Source organism: Musa acuminata, chromosome BXJ2-5, assembly GCF_036884655.1.
Source record: "Musa acuminata AAA Group cultivar baxijiao chromosome BXJ2-5, Cavendish_Baxijiao_AAA, whole genome shotgun sequence".
Lineage (NCBI taxonomy): Eukaryota > Viridiplantae > Streptophyta > Magnoliopsida > Zingiberales > Musaceae > Musa > Musa acuminata.
In genome coordinates, this window is record NC_088342.1 from 569,187 (window position 1) to 586,058 (window position 16,872).

The window sequence follows — 16,872 nt, forward strand, 5'->3', positions numbered from 1 at the left end:
CGCTACGCTTCACACAATGTAAGATTTCTGGTGGAATCTAATGAAGACCAACAACATGAGGCAAAAGTCTGACCCGTATTGGAAAAGTCATTCCTACAGTCCTAATCGATTTACCGGTCAATGTTCCACCCACAAACCATCAGCCGATTAATATCCCTTGCAAGAGAAGTCAAATGATGGACAGTGTTTGGTCTTCGAAGGAACGCTTCTCCTCCACATGATTATTATCATTCTCATCATCAAAGAATTAACTATGTTCTTCCGCTACGAACATGCCTGTAACTCGAAACAAAGGTTGACTTGCATCATTCTTTGAGCTGAATCTTATTTTACTCAAAATAGAAAAAGATCATGATATAAAATCACCTTTGAGCTGAGCTTCACTTGCATCATTCTGAGATTTGTTTTTTTACTATGCTGATCATAAATTAGTACGTCAAGCCTTTAAGTAAAAATGATATCCCAATTTAGTCTTATTTAAAGAAAGTGAAAAAAAAAGATTTAAATAAATTTAAGATTAAGTATTTTGGATTAGTAGTTCCAACTCAATAGATTAATGTGCCAACTATGTGATACTCTCTCTTTTTAAGAACACAAACTCAATAGATTGACAGTGCAAAATGCTCTTCCTACCATATCCTGGTGGTCAATCTGACCACGTAGTTGTTGCATTCCACAACCTTCCCCTCTCTCCCCTATCCTATAAACTGCTCCCCACTCCTTCCATCCTCAACTCCATCCCCACCCACCATTCTCTCTCATCGACCATGGGCAGGGCTCCTTGTTGCGAGAAGGCTCACACCAACAAAGGAACATGGACAAAGGAAGAGGACCAACGCCTCATCTCCTACGTGAGAACCCACGGCGAAGGCTGCTGGAGATCTCTCCCTAAAGCTGCAGGTTCTTCTTTATGCTTTCTTCTTCTTCTTCTTCTTCTTCTTCTTCTTCTTCTTCTTCGGTTCCATGTCACTGAGACTGTAGCTTCCTCTTCTCATCAGGCCTTCTGCGCTGCGGCAAGAGCTGCCGCCTGCGGTGGATAAACTACCTCCGCCCTGACCTCAAGCACGGAAACTTCACCGATGAAGAGGACGAGCTCATCATCAAGCTCCATGGCTCGCTCGGAAACAAGTTACTCTTCTTCCTCAGCTCAATTACCTGCAGGTTTGATGGCCTGCAACGATTTGACGCTCTTGGTTCTTGCAGGTGGTCGGCGATAGCCACGCGGCTACCGGGGAGGACCGACAACGAGATCAAGAACCACTGGAACACCAACATCAAGCGCAAGCTCCTCGGCCGGGGGCTCGACCCTCGCACTCACCGCCCCGTCCACGGTGGCTCGCATGACTCCCAGAGCAGCGGAGTAAGTGCCGACGACGACAGCCGACGCTCCAACCTCGACCTCGACCTCACGATAAGCCTTCCTTCTTCGAGATCATCAGAAACCATTTGCTTCTGCTACCACCTCGGCATTCGCAGCAGCGAGGCATGCAGCTGCCGCACGAGCTCAAGCATGCGCTTTCTTAGCTTCCAGCACACAAGCTCAACCTCGACCTCACCATAAGCCTTCCTTCTTCGAGATCATCAGTAGCTTTCATAGTTTCCACAGACTCTGGGAAGAAGAAGAAGCGGAAGATTCAAAACCTCTTCATTTCTCAGCTTCACCTGTGCATGTTGAATTCAGCAGAAAGAGACGGCGGTGAGAGAGTCGAGGATGAGTAGCCTTAGTCTTAGTCCTCATCATACTTTATCATGTTGCAATCCTCAATGCAGAGCTTGTCAGGGTTTTCAAAGACGTAGACTTGCACTCCATACATGGATGTTAGCATGGATGAGAGTTGGTGGAGCAGAGCATGGATGTTAAAGAGTTTGAATGTAATGTCACATGATTTCAAGATCCTATACCATGCACCATATATATATATATATATATATATATATATATATATATATTCTTATGAAAACTGGAGGATGACTCTAAAAATATATTACTATATAAACTATAAATTTTTTTGTTATGAATCAATCAATATCTGACCAAATTATAAATAAAAATAGATAATTTATCGCAAAGGGCCCCACCCCCCATGTTTGATGTTTTGACTAAAATACCCTTAATAAACAATAAAAAGATGATGATTATCCTTTGACCGGGTTTGACTTCGTTTTTTAGTTCTTCGCCACCGTCTCTTCCCTCGCCTCATCTCCGCCTTTCTTCTCTCAAATCCTGCTCAAAGCCCAAACCCTCGCCGTCTCTTCCTTCGTCCGCCACCGCCTCATCTCCCCGTTTCAGTAAAGAATGGCTCGATTCAAAGTGAGCTTTTGAATGCTTGTGTCTCTCGTGGCGCTACCTCTTCCCTACTACTTCACTTCACTTCCCCTGTTTGGTTTGATTTTGGTTGCAGAGGAAGAAGGCGCTCCCAAAGCCGTCTACGGTGAAGAATACACCCTGCGTGGATCGGATCACTGGGCAGACGATCCCGAAGAGTTTTGTCTTCTCCAGGGGGAAGCTAGGCCTTCCCAGAGATCTCGAATTGGATCTCCGGAAGCTTATGCTCCCCCATACCACGTTAAAATTAAAGGTCATTGGATACCCTAATCTCCGTTTTATATGATTTTTGATGTTAAACAACTCATTTTACAACCATTTGTTTGATAAAGTTAGTAACACATGATTGTTATGATTAAAATCGGAGAAAGTTATTAAAGCAATTTTATCATTGAACCCCATCTATCTAGTATAATGGAGGGGATAACCTTTTGTTTGTACCTGTTTTTCTTTTTATTCTACTTCATGATTGCATGATATTAAGCACTAATAACATGTGGGTATGGACTAATCGGTCAGCATCTGATGGGGTTAATTTGCTGTGCTTTATGATTGCGAGCTTGATCAACAGTGTTTTCATGTATTTTATTGTGATTCTTGCATCTGTGGTGACTCGAATCTTCATATACGCATCCTGATCCTATTCACATGTTTTTATCCCTGCAACACCAGCAGAAGAATGTCCAGTTTGGAATTAAATTTCTAAGGCGACTAAAGGAACTGCTCAAAATCTGGATAAGTCTGACTTAAATGTCAACAAATAATGTGAACATGTCATGTATCTGCATAGTGTTCCTTTTGATAAATTTTGTACATGAAATAAGAAAACACACCTTAAGGATTGTGGCAAGGGACTGTCAGGTTCTCTGCACTTCACTGAGGAACATAAGCTTCTTTTTTGTGCTTTATTGAAGCTCAATTTTTATGCAGCTGGGTCTTCAACTTCTTTTAGTAGAGCAAAAAGATTAATTTTGTTTACTTCAGTGACAGGAGAAGAAACAGAATAAACTCGAAGACTTGTGAATGTTGCAGGGCCTATGGGTGTGACCCATTTTCTTATACCATCAAACTCAAATGAGCATGCCCCATTTGCGTGTTGCAAGGACACCGCAAGGTCCAACATTAACTTGTAAGATACATGAATATGCGTTGGCTGCTGATATTATTCGATCTCAGTCTCATCCCAGTTGTCCTAAAGAGCTGTTCAGTAACTCGCCCCTAGTAAGTTTCTAGTCTTTTGTATACTGCATCATTTTGATCCAAGCAGATATCTTATATTACATCATTATTGCTGTAGGGCTGGCTATGGTTCAGAAAGTGAAGCTGATGAAGAATCGGCAACTCAGTTTGGCAAGTGAGCTTGACAGAGTAAACCGGGCATCTACCCAAAGTGCTGTTAGACTTCAGGAAATTGGACCCAGGATGACACTTCATTTGGTTAAAGTCTAGGAAGGGTTATGCTCTGGAGCTGTTATATACAATGACTTTGGTAAAGGAGATTGACTCATTTGGTCTCTCTGATGGGTGTCAAACCATGTAGTATTTTCTACGTTGCATCCTAATATGTAGCTGTCATTTTTTTCATCAGTGATTGTGTTTTATTTTTATCAGCGATGATATGTTGATTCTTAATGCAGTAAATATTTCTCTCCCCAATTGTGCTTCGTTTTAGATATGATTTGTTTTCCATATTGTTTATTTAGTTTTGGTCTCACGGTGTTATGATACACATAGCGTTGTTGACGGCCTAAACAAGAAAGGCAGGTCAAGGATGCACATCAAGCAAGGGGCCAATAGATTCCTAACTCAAAAGATTAAACAATCTCCTTATCATGTGGAAAATGTGTTAAATTTATACACGATTACATATATTAGAATGATGCATTGATCAAACAAGTCTAACAGTAAGAAATTTTCCATGGCTCTTCATCTGTCTTCTTGCAGTGAAATGGGAGAGCAGAACCAAACAGGCTAGACAAACAGGAACAAGCTGAAGGTTAGCTCAAATCAGAGTCAAGTGATGGATGGGAAAGAATCATAAAAGCTTGTGAGATAGACACCTAGTGAAAGACATCAACAGAGAGAATTAGCTTTGAACAATCCACAGGTATAAAGCCTTGGTTCATTATTTTACTGGTCGCATTGCATCTTATTTTTCTTCCTTCTGTAGTGGACATAGTCCTACTTGCTATAAGCTTTAGTATATGCTCTCTGTTGATAGAATGTTTTTACTTGTAGCCATGGTGTCTTATAGCTTTATGATGACTCTACAATTACTTTTGAGATTTAATGGTGTGTGTTGATAGTATTGAAAGGAAGGTCTAGTTACAGTTTGGTGGAGAAGTACACAACCACACTGTTCCACTTGTCTCATACCATGCAACAGCACTGTTCATTTACCCATCCCATTCTGTAGAGTTAGCCGAACTGGTACTTGTTTTTCAATGCCAATGATTAATGTTTGCTTCAATCTTGCTTATCCCTTCTTGTGTTTTTCTATTCAAAAGAAGCAATGAATTGTCATCTTCCCTTCCAAATTGTCGGCACCAATCAATCAATCGACGTGTTCCATGAGAAACACTTGTATTTGCTCCTCCCTCAACCAAAAGGCCAAAAAAACCCACTGAGCATGGAAAGTAATCCCTGAGAGCGACCTCTCCCTCTCCTCCCTCCTCACTCTATTATAATCTTTTAATCTCTCATCTCAAGCCAGCCAATCCCTGCCTCCTCCTGCTGGTTTGCCATTATCTTAAAAGCCAGTCTTGCCTATGGTCCAGAGATTCTCAGAGATCGGCCTCAACCCTCCTCATTTTTATTTGTCTCTCCAGCAAAAATTATAGCTCACTGGCTCGTACAACAAGTTGGTGAATTTGACCTATCCATCTAATGGGTGATTCAAAAGATTTAGAAGCACTGAGGAAGCCACTATAACCACTGTTATTGTCGAGAATTCCAGGATTGATACCCATGAAGTCAGATTGCTTAGGATTAACATATATATGTTTTTTTCTTTTTCATCAATGTAGGACTACTTTTATTTCTTGTTGTATTCTTTATCATGGACATGGATATTTTTCTTAACAGTTCCTTCTATCATATCTCTTTATTCATAGACCTATTTTTCTTTCTTTCTTTCTTGTAGTCAACATCTACTACTTTCTTAGTCAATTGTTTTTTTCAATCTTGATTGTGATATCATATTGAGATTTTAAGACTGAGTGATGATGAAATTGAATACCAATTCGAGTTAAAAGCTTAAATTTAACTTGTGGATTAAACCCAATATATAACTTAATGAACATGAATTATTCGGACTCATCTCTTTAATCTTTTATGTTAATTTGAGTATATATTGTTTGAAATAGTTTATTCAAGCTTTGTGATCACATCAACCTCTTTGAGTGTAGCAGGAAAGCTCTTGTAAGAAAACATCAAAAGCTGTGTACACTCCTAATTGATGTGCCTCATCAATGAAGTTGAAAGCTTTCAAATCAGCAGCAGCTCTTTGTAAGCTTTTCCTCCCCAACCATGACAGGTTCCCATACAATACATTACTGATCACTGGTTAGGTGTATGAGCTATGCACACACACACACACACACTCTCTCTCTCTCTCTCTCTCTCTGCTGTGGTACTATTGGATGTGAACGACCAAAAGGGCACTGTGGAGGTGAATGAAAACCCTCATCATAAGATATCAAGAGATTTAAGACCAGCATTCATGTGTAGATATTAAGGATTAATGTCGCTGCCACCACCCATGCAATCAGACATGCTTGCACAGGTTTGGGCGGCCCCCACGCCCACTCCACACCACCAAACAACAAGCTTCATCTCTGCTCTCCATGCGCTCACCACCCGTTCCTCTTCTCATCTTCTTCTTCTCAGTCTTCACCTCTCTCTTTCTCCTTCCACCAAATCTCACATCATCTCCTCCTGTTGTACTAACTATAGATCCTGTGCGATCTCTAATTCCGTGGGAAGAGGAGAGTAAGAGAGATGAAGGTGGTCGTGGAGGTGGCGGACGCGGCCGGGCTAATGCCCAAGGATGGGCACGGCTCGGCTAATGCGTTCGTGGAGGTGGAGTTCGAGGGGCAGCGCCACCGCACGCAGGCTAAGCACAAGGACCTCAGCCCGGCGTGGAACGAGACCTTCGTCTTCAACGTCTCTGACCCTGCCCGCCTCGCCGACCAGACCATCGACGTCTCGGTGTATCACGACCGGAAGTCTGGCGGCGGCACCGGGGACGGTGGTAGACACGGTCGTGGCCATGGTCACCACCGCAATTTCCTCGGCCGCGTCCGCATCGCCGGCGCCTCCATCGCGCTGTCTGATGCCGACGCCCCGCTGCAGCGTTTCCCCTTGGAGAAGCGCGGCCTCTTCTCCTACATTCGCGGCGACGTCGCGCTCCGCGTCTACGCAATGCCGGAGTCCGCCGCGGAGGTCCCTGTCATCACTCCTTTCGTCGAGGTCGAGCAAGCTCCTGTCGAGAACAAAGAGAAGAAGGCTTCGTCCTCGGTGGTTCCGGAGGAGGAGCGGCGGGTCTTCTATTCGGTTGAAGCCGGAGGGGGGGGCGGCGCCGCACCAACAGGCGGAGGCGGTGCCGCCCCTACAACCGGAGGCCTGAGCTTCGAGTTCGCTCAGATGAAGCAGGCGATGACCGGCCAGCCCCCGGCCTTCAACATGTCGCCGGTATTTAACGTGTCCCATGCCCAAGCCCGGGCGGATGCGCCGTTCCCGCCGACGGTGATCCAAGCTGGCCCTCCGGCAGTCCGCCCCGGCAACGACTTCGGCCTCGTGGAGACCGCCCCGCCCCTGGCCGGCCGCCCCGGGTACCGCCGCGGCTTCGGCGGTAGCGACAAAATCGCCTCCACCTACGACCTGATCGAGCAGATGCGCTACCTCTACGTGAACGTCGTCAAGGCCCGCCATCTCCCCACCATGGACCTCACCGGCTCCCTCGACCCGTACGTCGAGCTCAAGCTCGGCAACTACAAGGCCACCACCCGGTACCTGGCTAAGAACTCCAATCCCGTGTGGCACGAGGTCTTCGCCTTCTTCCAGCACCGCCTCCAGTCCAACCTTCTCGAGGTGGTCGTCAAGGACAAGGACCTCGTCAAAGACGACTTCGTCGGCCGCCTCGCCTTCGACCTCGCGGAGGTGCCGCTGCGCGTCCCTCCCGACAGCCCCCTGGCGCCGCAGTGGTACAAGCTAGAGGACAAGAAGGGCGAGAAGCTCCCCAACGGTGAGCTCATGCTCGCGGTCTGGATGGGCACGCAGGCCGACGAGGCCTTCCCCGACGCGTGGCACTCCGACGCGCACGACGTTGGCCTCGACGCCCTCGCCACCACCCGCTCCAAGGTCTACTTCACCCCCAGGCTCGTCTACCTCCGGGTCGTCGTCCTCGAGGCGCAGGACCTCGTGCCCCACGACAAGAATCACCCGCCGTCGAACGTCTCGCTCAAGCTTCGACTCGGCCACCAGTTCCGCAGCACTCGGCACGTGCGGGGATCGCTCAACCCGACGTGGAACGAGGAGGTCATGCTCGTGGCGTCGGAGCCTTTCGACGAGCACCTCGTGCTCACGGTGGAGGACCGGGTAGCGGCCGACAGGGAGGAGCCGCTCGGACGTCTGGTTCTCCCGCTGTCGGCCGCCTTTACACGTACGGATCACCACAAGATCATGGAGCCTCGCTGGTTCAGTCTCGCCAAGCCGACGGCCTCAGACGAGAAGGCCGGCGACGGCGAGAAGAAGGAGCACAAGTTCTCCAGCAAGATCCGCCTCCAGCTCTACCTCGAACTGGGCTACCACGTGCTCGACGAATCAACCCAATTCAGCAGCGACCTCGAGCCGGCGTCGAAGTTGCACCGGAAGCAGAGGATTGGGATACTGGAGCTGGGAATCCTCGGTGCCCGTAACCTCATGTCGATGAAGGCAAACAAGGACGGCCGGACCACCGACGCCTACTGCGTCGCCAAGTACGGGCAGAAATGGGTCCGCACTCGGACTCTCCTCAACACTCTCACGCCGCAGTGGAACGAGCAGTACACATGGGAGGTGTTCGATCCCTGCACCGTCGTCACAGTCGCCGTCTTCGACAACTGCCATTTGGCCGGTCACAAGGACGACGCCCGAGACCAGAGGATCGGCAAGGTCCGAATCCGGCTGTCGACGTTGGAAGCAGACCGCGTTTACACCCATTTCTATCCCTTGTTAGCTCTCCATACCTCCGGCCTGAGGAAGACCGGGGAGCTGCACCTGGCGGTGCGGTTTACGTGCACGGCGTGGGTGAACATGGTGGCCCTCTACGGGAAGCCGCTGCTGCCGAAGATGCACTACGTGCAGCCCATATCAATGCGTCAGATGGACATCCTACGGCGGGAGGCGATGGTCATCGTCGCCGCGCGGCTCGGTCGTGCGGAGCCCCCGCTGCGGAGGGAGGTGGTGGAGTACATGCTCGACACGGACCTGCACATGTGGAGCCTGAGGCGGAGCAAGGCCAACTTCGTCCGCCTGACCACGCTGCTCTCCGGCGTCACCTCCGCCGGGCGGTGGTTGGAGGGCGTGCGGAGCTGGAGGAACCCCGTGACGACGATCCTAGTCCACGTGCTGTTCTTGATCCTCGTCGTCTACCCGGAGCTCATCCTGCCGACGGTGTTCGTCGTCTTGTTCATGGTCGGCGCATGGAACTACCGGTTCAGGCCGCGCCACCCGCCGCACATGGACACGAAGCTGTCCCACGCCGAACTGGCCCACCCCGACGAGCTCGACGAGGAGTCCGACACGTTCCCGTCGTCGAAGGCCGCCGACCTGGTGCGGATGCGGTACGACCGGCTAAGGAACGTGGCGGGGAAGCTGCAGACGGTGGCGGGGGACATGGCGACGCAAGGGGAGAGGGCGCGGGCCTTGCTGAGCTGGAGGGACCCGCGAGCGACCACCATCTTCATCCTGATGTCGCTGGCGGTGGCCGTCTTCCTCTACGTGACGCCGTTCCAGGTGGTTGCGGTGGTCGTCGGGCTGTTCCTGCTCCGTCACCCCAGGTTCAGGAGCAGGATGCCTTCGGCCCCTTTCAATTTCTACAAGAGGCTGCCGGCCAACTCCGATGTGCTGCTCTAAGGTTAATAGGGGCTGAAACGAAGAATGATTCCAGTGATGTTATCCACTCGGTTGCTACTATTGCTACAGAGCTTATTCCATTTGTGATATATGAACATATTAAATTCCATGGGAAGCATGTCATGAAGAAGATGAAGGATGGATAAATGGAGAGACGCATTTCTGTATGTCTCGAATAAGAAAACTTAGGATTGATTTCATCTTCATTTAAATGTTATTTGTGAGATATTTATGAGATAATTTACATATTGTTGGGAAACTTATTGAGGTTGCACTTGATGATGAGTCTATCACTTGAAAGCAATTTTTTTCCCTTTATTTTGATCATAAAAATAAAAATAATATCTATCTTAAAAAATTGATTTTGTTGGTGTAAACAACTTTATGTCGTGGCCTCGGGGCCGACACGGCTCGTTTCGGATCCGAATGACGGAGATCCTGCTGAAGGTCTCTCGAGGTTGCTGACGGGGGTGGTAGAGCGGATCGGGTAGCGTCGGGGCTCGCCGGGATGTCCCGCGAGGAAGGGTCCCTCTCCACGATGTTGGCGAGGAAGTAGCTCGGTCTTCGTACCTACACACCGGTCGGGTCGGAATTCGACCCGACCCCTCAAACGATCAAATCATATGATGTGAAGAGGTCTATTTGTGTGTGTCTTTTTTTTTTCCCTCTCATTTAGAACGCGAGAGTATTTATAGGGGAGTTTAGTGTTACCTGATGTGCTAGCCTGTAAGGAGCAGGATCGTACCTCTTATGGCGTCTGACATCGTTGTTGGCGTGGCATGAGGGATCGAGCCTGAGCGGTCGTTAATGGGCCTCGGCCTGCGTTCTGGTTCGTTTGACCAGGTTCTATCGAGTTGATCGAGGCGTGAGGCGTCGTATGGGGCAGTTGACGTCAACCCAAGTCTTGTCGCCGTTTGTTACCCTCATCAGGTTCCAATTATAGTTTTGAAAGAATTTGAGTGATGAAATATTAATCTAGTTTTTTGGTTAGGTCTTATCTTTATTAGATATTAGGGTGTCAATAGAAGTTTAAGGAGATAACATTATTTTATTTTAGAAATATTTTTCTTACCACATTATTTTATAATAAGAGTGGAGAGTTAAAATTATATTTTTTGACTTGAACATAATATCTAAGAGTGAAGTCTATGATCTTTTCACTTTTTAACATTGTATGATGAGTCTTTTAACCTTTAAATTTTTAGATTTTTTGTTTTTTTGTTTTTGGGATGATGATGATGATGATGATGATGATATCAGCATATGTTGAATGTTTCCACTTAGGTGATAGGATTATTTATCTTCCCATTAGTCCATCTCATTTCTCTCCTCCCAATCCATCATCAAGCAGACAAAAAGTGTCCTCTCTCCTGATCCTGGGTTGAAAGCTTCAACATTAGGAATGTTTGATGGTGGGGATTCAATCTTCTGCTACAGTAAGAAGTGAGCTTTTAGGTACATCATGGGATCATTCTTCTGATCCCAGCTAACAGGTTTCAGAAAGTGGATAAGGATCATGAGGCATCCACACAAAGCATGCCAACTTCTGACACAAGAGAAGCTTCTCTCCTCTGTACATCATTTTAATGTGAATCCGTAAGCTCGGGATGGAAAAGGAGAATAAAGCTGCTGGGTTGGGTTGGACCATAATCCTGTCCTTGAGACTCCAAACCAAGAACAGCTAAAGTGATAGAACAAGCAACGTTGGAGACTTCTGAGTTGTTGCCACACGATCACTTGGTCTCGGTGGGTGTCTGTTCACAATAATAATATTAGATTCTGTGGGAAATCCGACAATTTGCCTGATAGCTCCATGTTGGCCAAAAGTTGATATAATGTGTTTCCCCAGCAGAGAATGACAGACACTTCAACAAACAAGCAAGCAAGTAGTATCTTTGGATGTTTGAAGTTTACATTTTTGAAGAATAAGGAATTCAGCTTAAGAAAAGTTTATTATTATTATTTTTTTAATGACGGAAAGAAACTCTAAGAATTAGGGTTAATTATTTTTATCAATGTTCTATGTAACTTTTGAAGTTTTTCTCTAATAAATCTAGAGAGGAGGAGAAAAAAGAAAAGAGAAAGATGATGTATTTTAGCCAATTTATGTAGATTGGACCTTTCTAATTTGTACCTTTAGACTTCTTATTGGTATTCTTCCTCCAAGACTCCTAGAAACAAAGTTATGAAAGAAACATCCAATATCTAACTAGAAGCTAAAATTCCTCCCTAAATTCATGTTTCTTTTGAATTGTAACTATTTTTCTACTAATGCACAAGTCAGTCTCATGAGTCACATCAGTGTAACTCAAAAGCTTTAACTTGTGGACTGAGCTCAATATAAATCATCCATCTCACTTAAACATAAGCAATATAGAAATTTTCTTAGTTCCCTTTTAATCAATCTCTCGAATATACATACATATGAATATTCTCTTAAACATAATCAATATACAAGTTTTGAAACTCTTTGGCTCGCAAGTTGCATACTATTTGCTAGATTAAATGTAGCTTCAGTATCTTAAAAGAAAGAAGCATTGAAACTATAAGAAATCCCTTTACCTTTTGTCACCATTGAATTGATCTTTTGCACAAACACTAGTTTGTTTCATATAATCTAAGGAAAAAAAATTAATTTGGTCCCAAAAAATAACAAAAAGAAAAGGAAAGAAAAGAGAGAGAGAGAGAGAGAGAGAGAGAGAGAGAGAGAGAGAGAGATATTGGATGTATGAGCGCATGAGACTTGCAAGTCAAAATGGTGTGCCCTCTTTTGTCTGCCATTCATCATCCTCCACAAATCACCACAACTAGAGGGAGAGGAAAAAGAATCAATCACATCTGATAAAATTAGGTTCTTGGCAAGATGGTTCCATCAGTAGCCATCAAGGTGACCCGAATGATTCTGGTTTGCACAAGACACTCCAAAAATGGTGGTCAATTCAGTGTTGGCCAGCGCTGTGAGTGAACAGAAGAGCTTGGAGATCTTTTGCACACCAACATACACGGGAAGAGAGAGAAAAAGGAGGAAAAACCACTTGAGGAATTCAGCTTATCAAATGTAATTTAGATAAGAATTGTTACACACAAAACAGCCATTCAAGTGTAGTGTATCCACTAACACTAATGTAGTCATAATTGATCGCAATAGGAGGATAGTGTTTCATTAATAAGAATTAGAAAATTAGGATTTATTCGTGCACAAGTAGATCATCGATCCGAATTTAGAGATGATCTGACTTGATTCGAATAGCATAATTTTCAAAGTAATGTAATTGATGAAAGAAAAAAAGCTTATGTATTTCTCTCACAAGGAAATACCACGATATAATGCGATGATACTAGTAAAAATCTCAAGATTAAAAGAAAATAAGAATAAGAAAGATACGAGAGAGAAGAACTTGTATTGTATCAAAAGAAAGATCATAAGATCCATAATCGACTGTAGCGCGACGTGATATCGATTGTAACGTGTCTTGGACCTAAAATATATCTTATCATTATCTACTTACAAATAGCTCATTAGGTATTCTCTCTTCTTTATCGAATATTGACTTGGTAATCATAATAATTACTATTGCAATGTAACAGATAACAATATCATATTACGAAATACCAAGGAGGATTCACACTTATTATATGCTCATTTTACAATAATAACAATTGAGTGGTAAAATATCTTGGAGGATTCATATTTATTATATGATAATTTCACATACATATAAAACATTGAGGTGTAGAGATACTCGTAAAAATAAAATAAATATATCTTTAGCAATGTGACCATAATAATTTGGATAAAAAATCACATTAGAATATTAATGATCAAAAGAGTAATATCTTTTTGTTGAGTATTCGTTAAGAAATGATTGAAAACTATGAATCGAAGTACAAATGAAAGATTGGTGCTAACTAATGTTGGTGTTGATCATATTGATTTATTATCTCACTGTGGATTATCAGTGGAATAATTATATATAATTAAATATGATATATGAAATTCTAATCAAGCTTCTTCACTTTATATTTTTCATGAATTTTCATTTAATATTATAGTAAGTATGTAATACGACTAAGAGCTTATCACAAATTTCTTATCTATATGTTAGGAACGATATGAGAATATATTGATTTCACGCTAAACGAAAGACTCATTACTAAATTACATGGACCCCTAAATTTGAATTACTATTTGCTTACAAATAGTCTATTTGACATCATCTCTTTTATTTGGTAATCATAATAATCACTGTTGTAAAGTTAATATGCTGCTATTACATTGCTCGGATTCACATATATTATATTATGTGCTCATTTCACGTTTGCCGTATGTATAGAACATTTCGATCCGAGCAATGTCGATGTCGATCATATTGATTTATATTATTATCTCACTATAGTTTGTCGAATGAAATGATTATATGTAATTAATTATGATGTATGAATACTCTTTGTTTTCAATTAAGATTTACTATTATTTTAGTACGTATGTGATATGTCTAAGAGCTCTAATAATAATGTCTAAGAGTAATATAACTTTCAAACACACAACAAAAATGTTGGGCTTAATTAGCCCATCAATTTTGTTTGACTTCAATTATTAATCAAATTATTTTAATTATTTAAATTAAAATTAATAATAATACACTTATACTTATCAATTAATATTAATCATATTCATTTTTGACATGTGACTATTCGAAATATTATAAATGATATGATGAATTAACTTTTTTTTATAAGAAATAAAGTGACATGGTTTTGGCATGTTGAACCACCTAAGAACCCGCTCCCACCTCAATAGTAACCAAGGCAAAAGAGCCCATGTTACCTCCCCTACCCTACCCTACGGTTTAACAATGGGGAAGCGATCTTTCACCCCTATCGATCACGATTTCGAAAAATGTTGTATGCACAGACGTGGGGAGTATCAATCTCTAACGACGGAGCTCATTTCCCTCTTTTTCCGAGAGCATTAATCTCTGATGACGGAACTCATCTCCCCCTTTTCCGAGAGCATTAATCCCTAGTAGTGAAATACATCTCCCCCTTTTCGATCATCTGACATGAGTAACCATCACTCTTTTCCTATATAGACGTTGACCCATACCAATGACACCTCTACGATCGTCGTTCACTAACGAAGGAATGAACTAGCTGATCGTTAACATAAATGAGCCCCTGAAAAATCATAGATTAAAGGAGGAGCCATCAATCTCCCACCATCGATCGTCCAGATATAAAAGCTAGTCTCCTGAACCTGAAAGGGGGAGAGAAAAAGATTTCTACTACTTTAATTCTCACTACTGACTTTAGCATCGAAGGGGTCAAGTTGATAACTCCCCCAACAATAACCTCATGTATAAGAATCTCGATGAAGCCAATCGCTCCTCGATTCCACTCCAGAATTTTGAGAAAGCCTAACCACATCGAGTAAGCGTAGAATCCATCTTAGTCAAATAAGTAACACCTCGAGATCGTGCCGACGTGACCTTCCGGGATGAGCTTGCGCATCGGCAAGCAAGTGATTAACTATTGGTTCATTAATATAATAATGACAATGATAAACTTTTAATTCCCAGAGACAATAAAGAAAAGAAGTACATATTTAAGAGCTTCTTATGAGAGAGAGAGAGAGATGGGTGTGGCTGTACCAGTAACAGCTCAAAGTATAATACTTATACGTATGACTCAGCCGACGAGGTCTTCCTCCTTGTGGGTCTCGATGACGACGTCGGACGTGGGGTAGGCGACGCAGGTGAGCACGAAGCCGGCGCCGATCTGGTCGTCGTCGAGGAAGCTGCCGTCGGACTGGTCCACCGAACCCTGCACCACCTTGCCGGCGCAGGAGGAGCAGGAGCCGGCGTGGCACGAGTAGGGTAGATCGATCTCCGCCTCCTCCGCTGCGTCCAGGATGTACACGTCGTCGGGGCATTCGATCACCTTCTCTCCCTCTGGCGTCAGCAACTTGACCTTGTAGACGGCCATGGCGGTCACCCGGCCCCGCCCGGCGTCCACCCCGAAGAGGGAACGGCCCAGCTTGGGCAGGGCGCGCAGGCTCACGCCGGCGCTCTGCCGCAGCGCGAACGGCGTGCCGAGGGAGAGGGCTGAGGCTGAGGCCATGAAGACAGGGAGAGATGGCAAGGAGGAGGAGGAGATGGTGGCTGAGAAGAGAGGGTGCAGTGGAAGTGGTGGGTGGGTGTGTGTGGAGGACATACTTGTATTGCAAGTGTGAGGATGACAGGGAGAGACGTGGCAGGCTGTTTGTGGGTGGCTTATCTCCCTTTGGGTAGGGTTTTGGAGAAGGCTGAGCCATGGCATGAGAGGTGGAGGGTTGGGTGTTTGAGGCTGAGAGCTTCTCCTGTGGAAGCTTTGCAATGCTTTGTTTGTTTGTGTGTAGTGTAGGAGGAAATCATAGCTATTATCATCTCTAATCACGTAGAAATTTAAGCTTAATCATTAGAATGTGTGATTGGTGTCTAGAGATGCCATGTGTGGGGCTCATCTCCATAGATAGGCTTAAGAAATGGAGGGTTCCAATTTGAAGTACAGAGAGAGAGAGAGAGAGAGAGAGAGAGAGAGAGAGAGAGAGAGAGGTTAGCAACCTCTTGTTAAGGAAAGGTAATAGATATGGATGTCTATGATGTAATTGACTTCCCACTAAAGTTAGGCCACCCAATTCAAAATGAATGGGTTGTAGTAACCCAAGTCTTCCAGTTACAAGTACAAGTGGAGAGGATTGCTGTCCAATTTTGAGTACATTTTGGATAAGGAAAGCAGGTGGAAGAAAAATTTTGATACCAAAGAAATAATTAAGAGAATAAACTATAATATAAATATATTTATTTTAAAAATAACAAGTATAATATTTATATTGTTTGACACCCTTTAATTATATGCATCCATAACAAAAAAAATTAACTTCTTTATCATGAGAGAATAATAGTATATAATTTTTTTTTAAAAAAAATTCTCTTTTGACTCATATCAAATATATCTGAAAGCCCTTTATATATCTTCTCATATAATTTTTTTTAAAAAATAAGTTTTCTCTTCTGCTTCTCTAAATCTTTCAGAGAAAGGTTTATGAGCACCAAAAATACATTTCATTAATACACTAAAATTTTGAGATATATAGTATTTTTATAGAATAACCAATCTTAATTTCTAACTGTTACTTCAGTAATAAATCTTTTAAAACCCAAATTTCTTACTTTTCAAGCAATCTGCTTTCAATTGATGAATCCAAAAAATAATTATCAATCCTAACAACATATTGCATATCTTAGTGTTGATACATCATAAGTAAGTTTTTATTAGATCATGTGAGAGATGGGTTGAAAAGGAATGTATAAGTTGGTCAGAATACCAATTAAATTAAATGTAGATTAACTCTGCTAAATAATAATTAGATAGTTAACATAGTTATAATT

General features: G+C 43.6%; 3 protein-coding genes across 3 annotated transcripts; 2 read left to right on the forward strand and 1 right to left on the reverse strand.

The window, feature by feature from the left end:
- The first annotated feature begins 728 nt into the window (after nucleotides 1-728).
- LOC135611677 (myb-related protein 308-like) lies at nucleotides 729-1,720 on the forward strand. Its single transcript, XM_065107322.1, has 3 exons — nucleotides 729-900; nucleotides 999-1,128; nucleotides 1,204-1,720. The coding sequence occupies exons 1-3, from the start codon at nucleotides 768-770 to the stop codon at nucleotides 1,559-1,561; spliced, it is 621 nt and encodes a 206-aa protein (XP_064963394.1). The 5' UTR covers nucleotides 729-767; the 3' UTR covers nucleotides 1,562-1,720.
- A 4,385-nt stretch (nucleotides 1,721-6,105) lies between these two features.
- Nucleotides 6,106-9,716, forward strand: LOC135611982 (FT-interacting protein 3-like). Its single transcript, XM_065107660.1, has one exon. The coding sequence runs from the start codon at nucleotides 6,326-6,328 to the stop codon at nucleotides 9,440-9,442; it is 3,117 nt and encodes a 1,038-aa protein (XP_064963732.1). The 5' UTR covers nucleotides 6,106-6,325; the 3' UTR covers nucleotides 9,443-9,716.
- Nucleotides 9,717-14,988: 5,272 nt separating this feature from the next.
- Nucleotides 14,989-15,645, reverse strand: LOC135611983 (ferredoxin, leaf L-A-like). Its single transcript, XM_065107661.1, has one exon. It carries the CDS (start codon nucleotides 15,560-15,562, stop codon nucleotides 15,131-15,133), a length of 432 nt encoding a protein of 143 aa, XP_064963733.1. The 5' UTR covers nucleotides 15,563-15,645; the 3' UTR covers nucleotides 14,989-15,130.
- Between the last annotated feature and the right edge of the window lie 1,227 nt (nucleotides 15,646-16,872).

Bases quoted from the DNA above. Each gene is read 5' to 3' on its own strand.
- LOC135611677 (XM_065107322.1), top strand. From the start codon at position 768: ATGGGCAGGGCTCCTTGTTGCGAGAAGGCTCACACCAACAAAGGAACA. The intron at 901-998 runs GTTCTTCTTTAT...TCTTCTCATCAG, and splicing joins ATCTCTCCCTAAAGCTGCAG to GCCTTCTGCGCTGCGGCAAG. The intron at 1,129-1,203 runs GTTACTCTTCTT...TGGTTCTTGCAG, and splicing joins CATGGCTCGCTCGGAAACAA to GTGGTCGGCGATAGCCACGC.
- LOC135611982 (XM_065107660.1), top strand. From the start codon at position 6,326: ATGAAGGTGGTCGTGGAGGTGGCGGACGCGGCCGGGCTAATGCCCAAG.
- LOC135611983 (XM_065107661.1), bottom strand. From the start codon at position 15,562: ATGGCCTCAGCCTCAGCCCTCTCCCTCGGCACGCCGTTCGCGCTGCGG.